This window comes from Mytilus trossulus, unplaced genomic scaffold, assembly GCF_036588685.1.
Source record: "Mytilus trossulus isolate FHL-02 unplaced genomic scaffold, PNRI_Mtr1.1.1.hap1 h1tg000024l__unscaffolded, whole genome shotgun sequence".
Classification (NCBI taxonomy): domain Eukaryota; kingdom Metazoa; phylum Mollusca; class Bivalvia; order Mytilida; family Mytilidae; genus Mytilus; species Mytilus trossulus.
This window is the reverse complement of record NW_026963290.1, coordinates 7,841,612-7,854,379: the sequence shown is the minus strand read 5'-3', so window position 1 is coordinate 7,854,379 and position 12,768 is coordinate 7,841,612. Positions and strand designations below refer to the sequence as shown.

The 12,768-nt window shown below is 31.2% G+C and overlaps 1 protein-coding gene across 3 annotated transcripts in view; it reads left to right on the top strand.

The window, feature by feature from the left end:
* Positions 1–12,455, top strand: part of LOC134698944 (serine/threonine-protein kinase SIK3-like) — a 48,583-nt gene extending 36,128 nt beyond the window's left edge. For 2 of the 3 annotated variants that reach the window (XM_063560626.1, XM_063560625.1), the window contains exons 15-16: positions 514–597; positions 6,934–12,455. In XM_063560626.1, coding sequence (XP_063416696.1) covers positions 514–597; positions 6,934–8,160 — 1,311 coding nt within the window. In that variant the 3' untranslated portion in view covers positions 8,161–12,455. Of the gene's footprint in view, positions 1–513; positions 598–1,930; positions 1,981–6,933 lie in introns of all 3 variants that reach the window. The other variant, XM_063560627.1, reaches the window with a different exon arrangement.
* Positions 12,456–12,768: the final 313 nt, after the last annotated feature.

Genomic DNA, 12,768 nt, shown 5'->3' with positions numbered 1-12,768 from the left:
ACAGATAAAATTATTGAGCATCTCTTATCTCTCTTGAAATTGGTTGAGAGTCTTTGAAAAAATGAAATGCTGCCTTTAAAGAAATGAAATGCTTTTCCACAGGCTTGCAAATGAAATGCTGCCTTCAAAGACACGAAATGCTTTTCCACAGGCTTGCAAATGAAATGCTGCCTTTAAAGAAACGAAATGCTTTTCCACAGGCTTGCAAATGAAATGCTGCCTTTAAAGAAACGAAATGCTTTTCCACAGGCTTGCAAATAAATTACTGCCTTTAAAGAAACAAAATGCTTTTCCACAGGCTTGCAAATGACTATGCAGATCTTTGATCGTCTCTGTTAGATTTGACCCATATTTTCTTGGTGTGTTTTTGTTCTATTCATTGAGTAACTGCTATTTAAACATATCCTATATCTCTGTATCCTAGTGAACAGACGACAAACAGAGAGTTTTCACTTCTTTTTTCATTAAATTGTAAAATATTTTGTTAACATTCTTCTTTTTTTTATTTTTCAGAATAATGTAGGGAATCGTGATCCAATGAAAGAATCAGAACTTCAGCAACAGCACTCATTACACAGATTTCATCAATCATTACAGGTGTGTACACGTGTGGATTATACTTAAGCTTCATTGTCATCTCTTGTGTGTTATTCATTTGCAAGCCTGTGGAAAAGCATTTTGTTTCTTTTTTACTCAATGTTTGTGACAATTTATCCATATTCATTCCTTTGAACATATTTTCTTATTCTCCCTATTTTTAGCAACAGCAGCCATTTTGATTTAAAAGCAGGCATACTATAAAACTGTTAAACCATACTAAATGCCAGGTTAGCATAATAATATATTTATCTAAAGTTTCAAGATTTTAAATGTTAAAGATTGGGAATGTAGGTAGGGAAATTTATTGTTTATTTTCATAACAATAGAGAATAAGAAAATATGTTCAAAGGAATGAATATGGATAAATTGTCACAAACATTGAGTAAAAAAGGCTAAATTTATGATTCCTTTTAAAAATCATGATTGGTGATTAAAACTGCACTTACATTGAAATTCATCCTATAATCAAAACTTAGAAATTTGGCAAAGTATCAATGGAAACATTTTAGAAAATAGTAATAGGACTTATTGATATTAAACTAAGGTTAACTGATGCATTCCTGGTTCCTGTTCAGGAAAAAAAATGATAATTTAGGAACATGATAAAGGGATTGTTTTTGATGACATACCATGGGGAAGGGTGAATTAACCCTTGTCAGTTTATGTATATCCCAAAACTAGTTTCTGTTCTCTAACTTAAGGTTACCTCAACCAAATGTTTTGAAAGTTATACACAATTTAATTATGTAACACCCAGGGGCGGATCCAGCCTTTTTAAAAAGGGGGGTTCCAACTATATGTCCCCATTCAAATGCATTGATCAGCCCTAAAAAAAGGGGGGGAACCCCCCAGGATCTATCAATGACACCGTTAAAATTTGGGTGGCAGCACTTTAACGGTTTGGAGTCACTTTCACAGTTATCTTGTTATGTCCCTTTATAGTGTTTTTTCATAACTAATGTGCCAATATGTAAAAAGAAAAATAAACAAATACATTTCTAGGTATCGAATATTTTCTCATTTGTAGAATTCTGAAATATTAAAATCTATTGGTCAGCAATAGAAAAGTTTAGCAGATTATGATTTAGATTTATTGTGGAAATAGGCTTCTTGGCTCTAGCTAGCCACATGAAAGTAAAGTTTATCTGAGACAAGCCTTTAAACATACAAATCTTTAAACAATCATATTTAGTTTCAGGATATATATATAGATATTGCATCATGTGTTTTATAGTTATGTTCTAATATTATTTTTCTGTGTATCATATTTTCATAATTTGTATGCATTTATTTTGAGTTTTTTGTGTGCATTATTATCTTTTGTTTTAAGGACTATGAATCAATCAACCAAAAGTCTTATCCTAAGTATTTGTGACACAGGTTTGTGTTTCATCGTCTCCCGTCTATTTATATTGCATTCTGGAACGTGTGAATCTTTTACTCGACTCAATATCGTAACTTGTATGTAATCTTTTTTAAAATCTTTGCATTATATTTCTAATCTTTGTATTGTTTAGAAACAGTGAATTCATTGCATCCTGTCAATAAATTTCCTTGGAGATCTGTTTATATATTTGTGTTTTCAACATACAGTAGAAACAATTTCAATCTTTAAATCTTCTGCAAAATTCATTCCTAGAATCTATAACTGGTAGACCATTCTGTATATCCCTGAAGAAAAGTAGATTTTCATAAAACAGGTTTGAATCAAGACAAATGACTATTTGAGATTTTTATGTAATTATTGAATTTATACCATTAATACATTTTAAGAAAATAAATATCTCAAATGAGTTTTAGGACAAACGTTTTCAATTCATATCATGTAGGCCATGTTTTTTTTCTAGGAAACAAATGTCATTTTAAATATAAATTAAGTGTTAGCTGTTACTTCCTTTTTGACGACGCATAAAATGTCAAAATTGAATGTCAACAGAATATATAAATGTTTACTTTTCATGAGGTTAAAAATTTTCTAGACATCAATAACTTTGTCAAACTATATTCCTCCAGCTATTAAAACTGTTTGTCATCATCTAGCCAAGCACGCTGAAAGTTGATTTAATTACTGTTGTATGATATTGCCAAAGATGAACTGGCCAGGTCTTATAAGCACACACACATTGTGTTATGATAAGAAATATCTGGAGCTACAAACATTTTTGTTTTAAGGAAACAGACATCTGATAAGACAACATAAAAATTGAATAGCCAGAAAGCTAAGATAAAATCAGTTTGTTGAGGTAGAAAGTTACCACCACTTTACATACCATTAATGATTTTAACCCCAAAATAATCAGGTTCCAGAATGCAATATAATAAAACTATGCTTCAAGCATGTTCATTGGAAAGGCATGTTGTAAATATTTCACTGCATTTATGTATGGGAAGGTATTTTATAAGATATCGTAAGAAAGACTATTTCTGTGGTGATCATGAGCATGTCGATTGGTTGAGAAAAACTTGTTGTTTTACAGTATGGTAATGGTAATGGAGTTATGCATGGGTGAAGGTCGATTATAAATAACTTTGGGTTAAAACATTTTAATTATAATTTATTGTTATGCATTTGACTTGTCACTTTCACACATAAGTTACTAAAATGACCAACACAGTGTTGTTTCTTTCTATTTTTGCATCAGTCTTTTCATAAAATGTTGTTTCTTTCTATTTAAGCATCAGTCTTTTCATAAAATGTTCTTTTCACATGCCTGTTTAAAGGACGTATTAGAGTATACTGTTGTCTGCCTGTCATTACAGACAATAACTATTAAACATTTTAACCAATTTGCATGAAACTTCTGTAAATTGTTTATATCTATCGAAGTGAGCTCTCTTTTGAGTTTTATTAATTTGAGATTTAACCTTAAGGAGTTATGGAACTTTGGTCTTTGAAAAAGCGAGGGGCGTAGCTCTTTATTATAACATTTAATAATACATTGGAATGGTTATTTTGAATAAGTTTATTAGTGTATTATTTTGTGCAGACTCACAGAATTGAGGATTTTAGTGAAAGGACCAGCATACACATAAATGAAATCTTTGAAAAAAAACTATTACTACTTTCAATTACAACAGAATGCAATAAAAATTATTTCATCATAAAAAAATTCCACAACACTAATAGAATCATATCACTTACAGAAAAGAAGATGAAAGTCATCATTCATTCACACCACTGTTCACAATTATTTACTACAACTCAAATATTTTATGGAACTTTGTTGAATGAGGATGACATCACAATGCATACTGTAAACCAACTTATTTTCGCCCGTGATTTATTTTAGCGACTTTTGCTATTAAAAAGATAGTGCAAATATAATTATACCCCCACTTTAAAAAAAAGGGGGGGGGTATACTGTTTAACTCTGTCTGTCCTTCCGTCAGTCAGTCCGTCCGTCCTTCCCATGAATATTTTTCGCGCATTTTTCTCAAGAACTACAATACAAGGATTTCTGAAATTTGGTTTCAGGGTTTATCTAAGTCAGCTATACCGTGTGATGCGTTTTCAGATTGATCACTTGACAACTTCCGGTATACCGAACACTTGTATGATTTTACACATGATAGCCAAGTTGAAAATTTTCGTCACATTTTTCTCAGGAACTACAATACAAGGATTTCTGAAATTTGGTTTCAGGATTTATATAAGTCAGCTATACTGTGTGATGAGTTTTCAGATTCATCACTCGACAACTTCCTGTTTACCGAACACTTGCATACTTTTACACTATTAATATTATCCACTTGAGGTAAGGGTATCATCAGTGAGCAGTAGCTCACAGTTTCACTTGTTCATCTTGAATATGTGACACTTGGATGTTTCCTGGTTAAACACCATTTAGAAAATTGAAATAGCCGCCAAATAGACTAGAAAGTGTAAAGTGAGAAATAAAGTATCTGTGAAAATAAATTGTTTTTCAGTATTTTTTATTTTATTAAAGTTTTCATTAAATATATTCTTATCATGGTAAAATTTCCAGTCTATTTCATCATCAGTTTCTACCTTTCTTGACCTGTGTTTATTTTTCTTTTAATTCATGTATCATTATAAGGCCCAGTTGATTAGTCAGCGGTGCCTGTTTTCACTCTGTTTATCTGATTGTCTGTCTATCTGTTCCTTCCTTAGCATATCTATGTTGTACCATAAGTCAATATTAACCCAACAGTTTCATGTATTTTTTAAGCATAGTGTTAACACTGTAAAAGGGAGGTAAATTTCATTCAATGCTCAATTTTAGTAATTTAGAAAATGAAATTTCTCAAAATAATTACGGTTTACCTATTTAATCAATTGTAGTTAGCACAAAAGTATGTTTTTCAAATTTGTGATTCATTTAAATTCAAGCACAAAATTAGGTCTTTCTCTTATATCATAAGCAAATATGTTAACTATATTTGGTGTATGATATGGTTTTAAGGTGTGAATGTCTGTCTGGTATGGTTCATCTGATTTGACCTCATTTGTATTGATCATTTATATAATGTTAATTTTATTGGAAACTTTTATATTACATTTGCAACATAATTCAATCATGACAAGTAAAGCAGATAAAAAGTTCTCAGATTCCTTTTTGTTTTGCTAGAATTTGGTTTGTTGACATATTCCTGCTGTCTTCTTTCTATGTGAACATACCCATAAAACATTCATGAGTATGTAGGTGTAAAGGGGTTGCACAATCAAATCACATCAACTTTTATCTTCTTCTTGTCATGATTTGTAACATTTGCCACTGGATGTTAAACACCATTCTATTCATCCATCTAGTTTCATCAATCTGAGTTCTAACTTTTTGTTTGTCATTTTCTGTTGTTTCAGTTCTTACATATATTTCTTTTCCCCCATAGACATGTTAAATATGTGCATCTATTGGGGATTGTAATGCTATTAATAAGTTATGCTTTATGTGAAGAAATATCAGTAGAGTCTTTATCATATTGTAAAGCAAGACTTACTTGAGTTCACCTTGACCTAAATTTCATGCTTGAGAACATTTAAAATTAGATCACATTTTTGTTAGTAAATTTATGTGTAAATTACAAATGTTACCAGACTTTGAAGGGCTGTAGATGCACTAACTTTTCTTATAGATGCAAGGCAATACGAATTATCCTATGAAAAAAACCCAACAATTTTCATTTGCTTGTAGACTGTACCAAAAAGCAGTATTTGAAAGCAGTACACAAAATATTTGGGTAATTGATAGAGTAACAGCTATTCAATATTCAATAGAAAAGCTTTTTTAAGAATAAACAAGTCATACTTTAGATTTATATGGTAGATAAAAGAGTCATACTTTAATGTATATGGTAGATACATTTATGTTGTGGAATATCTATGGCATGCCTTTAAAAATAAATGTGCATGATTTTTGCGTGTTTTTTTTATTATTTTATTTTATACTCAAGTTAGGCAAGATATGCTTTAGAACTGTGCTTTTATTTTAATTATATAGACATGGACAGTTATTATGTTATATTTCATCAAGGAGTTTCAGAAGTGTCAAGATCTTAAAAGTTATTCTTTACTTGTAATGAGGAGATACTTTTCAGCAGTATATTAACAGAAATATTTATTTTCTTTGGTAGCAGTTTTCATTGATTTGGGAATTGTTTTTTTATGGATACGTGATTTCCCGCTTTCAAAAGTTTTTATATGACATAACTGCCTAAACTGGTATTGAAATTAACTTAGTCACCAATATTGAACTTGACCTTAATAATTAAGGTCAAGTTCAATATTGGTGACTTTAACCAATGCTTTTCAAACTGTTGTATGTTGTTACAGATGACAAATTGAAGGTCAAGTTCGATATTGACAAATATAACTTTTGTTATTCAGAAGTAATTACAGAGACACTAACAAAATGTAATTAAAACCTAGTGTAATTTTGACGCCACTTGTTTATATATAGTATCTATACACACCTGTACTACTCATGCTTTTCCTATAGTTGCAGTTTTATCAATTCAATTATTGCTTTTAGGAGTGTATAAGTATAGAAGGTTAATTACACAGACTGCCATATAATATCATGTAATCTTATTTTGTTTTGCTTCATATAGCTTCACAGTTTATGTCAGTTATTTAGTTTATGTACTTATTTTTACACCTAAAGATACAATTTTCATTGACTGATAGTGAGATTAATAAGATTAAGTAGAGGTACTTCATGACATATATGTTAGTTATTTGAATTCAACTTGATAAAACGTAAACCAGAGAATATGGTAGAGCATTTAGCAGAAACGAATAAAACTTTGAACACTTATTATTTTTTTGTATTGAAAAAAAAAAAACTTAATAAAGTTGTATCTGTTTCTTTTCAGGGTTCATCAATTCAGCATTCCCCTATTCCCTCACCCCCATTAGTGCCTGGGTCTCCCAGTTTTCAGCGACACAATCAACCTAGTCAAGAACTATATCAACATCTACAGAGACTGCATCTACAAAATCCTAATCGGAATAGTCCACCCACAGCCAATCAGAGGACAGCAGACTCTCCACCTCAGAGTTATAATCAACTCTTCCAAGTCTTTCCACAGCCAGCTCATCAGAGGAGCAGTCCACCACCAAATTTAGCTAATTTCCAGAATCTGCAATCTATTCGTGAAGATTCACAGGATCATGCTGATGAGTCGCCTCGATGTGAAAGTGAGGATGAAATGCAAGTTCAAGATAATATCTGTGATAAAAAACAGCAAAAATTTGCACAAAAGCCGCAAATCAGTATTACCGATACACATGGTCATGTGACTGATGTGACATCTGATAGTGATCCTTCAATGGAGGACTCTGATTCTCACACGGACACGTCACATAGTTCACCTGAAGGACAGTTTACCACGACGACAACACACAGCTCACAGCATCAGCCCTATACAACACAACACAGCTCACAACATCAGCCGTATACAACACAACACAGCTCACAACATCAGCCGTATACAACAACACAGAGTAGATCTCATCAGCAGGCAACAACTGTTCATAGTACTCCTGCTCAACAAGCATCAGATCAACGCACAGGGCATTATCAAACATTCCAGCAGTCGGTACCCTTAAACTGTCGTGTATTTGGTAATATTGTAAATACAAACTTGGCAAACATCCCTGCCGCAGAACCGGTTTGGGACAACACTCAAATAGCATATCTCCAGCAACTACAGCATTCACCATATATTGATACCAATAATTTTGTACAGTTTCAAATGAATCAGTTTTACAATGGAGATTTAGTTCATCGCCTTCATTCCCAAGAACCAAGTATCAAATCAAATTCAAACATTAATTTGACTTCAACTCGAACTGTAGAAGACATTCAGTTAGAAATTAAAAGAATCTTATTGAAACGAGAACGAGTCATAGAACGAGAACGCGAGCGAGTCTATCAATGTTCAGACACTGTTTACAAAGTGGAAAACTCAGACGTAGAATTAGAATTAGAGGTTTGTGAAGGGGTTACATATAATGGATTACAGGTACGACGGATCTCTGGCGATAAAGGACAATACACTCAGCTTTGTGAAGAATTATTGTCTGGAATCAATTTATAACAGTAGTATATAGCTATATCATTTATTGAATTATAACAGTATACATCACACAAATCCATAGAACTCTTACGATTTTATTTTATTAATGTCAGTCAGATCTATTTTGAAAACAAAAGGTTAAACTTCTGTCATCATGAAAAGGTGGTTCAAAATAATTGGTTTCTGTCTAAAAGTTCCATAAAATTCTCCATTTCCTTTTATTTTATCTATAGAATAAATACAAAGTTTTGCATCAGCATTCAATATTTGTCTATACCAGTTATTCTGTATTTGGTTTGTTATATTTAAATTGTTGATCTTTTAGTCCAGTATTTTCTTTTATTATTTTAAGCTGTTTAAACTAATAAAAAGAACTAAAACATCAAGAACTCATTCAAAGTTATACAGATCTTACCCTGAGTTAAGCAACCATAAATTAGAAAAATATCTATACTAATTTCCATTATGAATTTAATTTTGATCTCATTTAAGCCAAAAATTTCCATAAAATGTTAACATCTTAAGTCTTTGTAAATATCATAAAGTTGAAAGACATCCATTTTATAATAATCTTCATGTGACCTGCCTCTGAATCGTTCTTTCTTTTCCAAAAATAGTGTTTAAAAATAAAATTGTTTGCTTGTTTTTCTCGTTTTTTTTGTGTTAATTTTGTAGAAGAAAGTTTTGAAATATCAAGATTAAACAATCTAAGAATAATTCAAAAGATATTGATGAGTTAACCAAAAAGTACTTTCTTATACTTTTTATCTTCTTTTTTTTTAATAAACTGTCTTATATCTAAACAATTAAAGATTGTTGGGTAAAGACTTTTGTGTTGATATTTTTGATATGTGAAGAGGCTTTTATGCACTTTTATGTGGCTTGCTCAGGTAATTTTTTTCTATGACTGGTGTACTTAATACAAATAAATATAAAATAGAGCTTGCAGTTGTCAAATAACTAACTGCAAAACAGCTCCACCTGGTGTTTGCTAACACTACTACATGTAAGTTGAACATTCCATTTTTCACTCTTCAAAGTTTGTTTAATAAATTCCCCCTCATTGTCTATTACTACAGTTTTATAACGGTCTGATCTTTATCAATTCATATTTTTATGCCCTTGCAGTAGTGGAGGGGCATTAAGTTTTATACTTGTTTACAAAGGCATTATGTCAGAATAATTTGGTCTGTAACATGTTTCTGGTTCCCTGTTCAGCTAACAACTGTTATGGGTTGTATCTTCACTAACTGCTTTTAAAAACTTGTGTGATCAAACACAAGAAAGTTTTGAAATGAGTGTTTCATATGATATTGAATAAATTACAGCATATTATTTTTCAAAGGTTGCTTTTCTTTACTATTGTTTTTTACGGACAAAGAACAATGGTGTTTTGATTCTCTACGTAGTACTGTCAGATCTGATCGTTGAAACTGGTCGTGGTTGTACGACTATTAATCTTGTATATATGTGATGTATGTTTTTATTGTACTATTGTCTTTCTCAGTGTGAATGTACTTTTGTGAACATGATGAATAGAAGTGTTATATGATGTCAGCTTTAAAATACAGTAGGCTCTTGTTACCTCATACTCAAAAGTAAATTGTCACATAACTCAAATCAAAATTTTGCACTGTCTACTTTAAGACTGATATTACTTGTGAGGATTCTATTTAATTTGATGTAACTAGAGACTGATAATGAAGGCACACATGAGTGGTCAAAGAATGGTCAGTTTTCTTAGATATAGTCACATTATGGATATTTATCAGTAGATTTTATGCAAAGTTCTTTTAATGTTTTCAATGTATACAATTTTCTTATTAATTTAAGATGAGTTATTGAAAATATCCGTACAGCAAACTGTTAAGTAATTGAGAAAAAAAATGTACAAATTGAAATTTTTGCTTTTAAACATTTTAGCTCACCTGGCCTGGTAAAAGCTTTAGATAATGGTATTTAACATCTTAGCTTATCTGTCAAAGTGAAAGCTTTCTCATCTCTTGTTGTCCATTGTCTATCTGTTGTAAACTCTTAAAAAAAAAAATGGGAAGCTATAAAGTTGATCACAATCATACTGATGATGTTTTACTTTTTGATTGGATTTGTATCTTGACAACATAATGATTGACATAATAATTTTATGTGTAAGGAATGAGTTATTAAATAATGCATGTATGCACTCTAATCGCTATAAAAACAGCACAGAAGTTCCAATACTTTGATCGTTACAGGATAAATATGGCAATAATAAATGCTCAGTCACATTTTAAATTTTGATAATAATATAACCCAGGTAAGCTATTCCTTGAAAATACATTATTTTGCTTTTCTTTTTAAGAATTTTTGTTGTTAAGCCAAATGATCAAGAAGAAATAGAAGCCCACATTGAAAAGTAGTATTTTTGAATCATGGATAAAAAAGTCATTTGTTAGTGATTAAGTATAGCTGTCTATATTTACTACAACAATCATGGTCAAATCAAATAATATTTGTAAGTTTGGCTTCGATGCTGGAGAATCGGTTTTAAGCTTAATTTTTATATAAAAATGCATAGAAAGCAAAATGATGAACAAGAATTAATGTACTAAAGACTGTGAATGAATGTCCACAACTGGTAAATTATTAGTGCTACCCATATCCTTAGTTATTTATGTGAGAGTGGTGTCAAGTATGCATATTTGTTATTGTTAAACTTTTACTATTTTTATGTAAATTGTTTTGATATATATTGTTATAGAGTTTTGTGCTTGTACAAATATCAAAAGATTCTTAAATTTTAAAGTATTTATTATTGAACATCATTGTTTATTATACAATGAAATATGTGCTAATTCTTCAAGCTTTTGGTACAGATAAGTAAACATTACACTTGAAAGCTGGTCTTCTAGTCAAAACTTTTCCTTTCCAGATGTTTTTTCTACATCAAACCTTATAATTACTTGATGTCACTTGGATTAAAATAAGTGGTGGTATTGGACAGACATATCATTTTAATTCACTTCTTACACATTGAAATGGTACGAGTTACTTTTATGGTGCATAAGATCACAATGACATTTGCCATTCTGTGGTTATTTCCCTTTATATATTTATTTATAAATTTTACATTATGCAGTAATCATTGAAGACAAAAATAAGCAACATTTCATATTTTATGTTAGAAATCCCTTGTTAAATTTAGAAAATAGAAAAAAAAACTAAGGTGCAACTAACTCAGGCAAAGTGAGATGGATTTGGCTTAAGTTCCTTTTGGTCACACATGATATATTACTGCAGCAGTTGTTATAGTACTAGACTAGGGACTTTTAACGACATTGACTACCCATTAGGGCCTTGCACAGTCAGTAAAGATGGTGTAGTACTAGACTAGGGACTTTTAACAACATTGACTACCCATTAGGGCCTTGCACAGTCAGTTAAGATGTTATAGTACTTGACAAGGGACTTTAGACGACATTGACTACCCATTAGGGCCTTGCACAGTCAGTTAAGATGTTATAGTACTAGACTAGGGACTTTAAACGATATTGACTACCCATTACGGCCTTGCACAGTCAGTAAAGATGTTATAGTACTAGACTAGGGACTTTTAATGACTTTGACTACCCATTAGGGCCTTGCACAGTCAGTAAGGATGTTATAGTACTAGACTAGGGACTTTTAATGACTTTGACTACCCATTAGGGCCTTGCACAGTCAGTAAAGATGGTGTAGTACTAGACTAGGGACTTTTAGCGACATTGACTCCCATTAGGGCCTTGCAGTCAGTAAAAAGTGTTTTTAGAAAGATAAAGGATATTCCTGATCTTCTTTGACAATTTCTCCTGTTATATCTGAATGCCCCATTTTGATTTTCAAGGACAACTAAATAATTTTGGGCCATAACAAGTCTGCCTTGCTAGCAGGATAATTCCAAACAACCTTTTGTTATGGCACTTTGATTCAGATACAGATGTATATATGTTTTATGAATCTCATTCACTGCTATTTTGAAATTTGAATTCTCATGTGTGATATAGAAGAAAATTAAATAATTCTCAAAACTCTATTGAGCAATGGGCATTATTGGGAAAGTCTGTCCAAAAGCTTGAAGAATTAGCGGTTGAAAATTTGTATGCAGTGCATTTAAAATGGATATTTGGTTGCAGTGGTACAAATTTGTGCTTATTTTATATAAATATTTGATTATAAGTAATGTACAAACATGAAATGTATGCATTCTGTTTGAATCTGATAGTGTTTCACCCAAGGTGAAGGTATGATTGTTTATTGGCAATATTTTTCTTACTGATAACATTAAATGTGAAAAAATCTGCCTTTTTCTTTGTTCCTTATTGCATAAGCAAGATTTGTTCAAGCTAAAAATGCTTGCTTAACTAATATAATGATTGGATTGATGTTGAGTCTGTAATATGAAAGTTTTACTGCAAGTATCACATTAACTTAATATTATTAATAATCTGTGAAAATATAGTGAAAATAAGATGAATCATGCCAGACAGACATGTACACCTTACAATCATTCAATACACAAAATATTTTGGTCATATTGCTTAAAGTACAGGAGAAACAGACCAAACCTTTAAATCTGAACATTGAGAATGACATCAAGGTCATATGGACCAT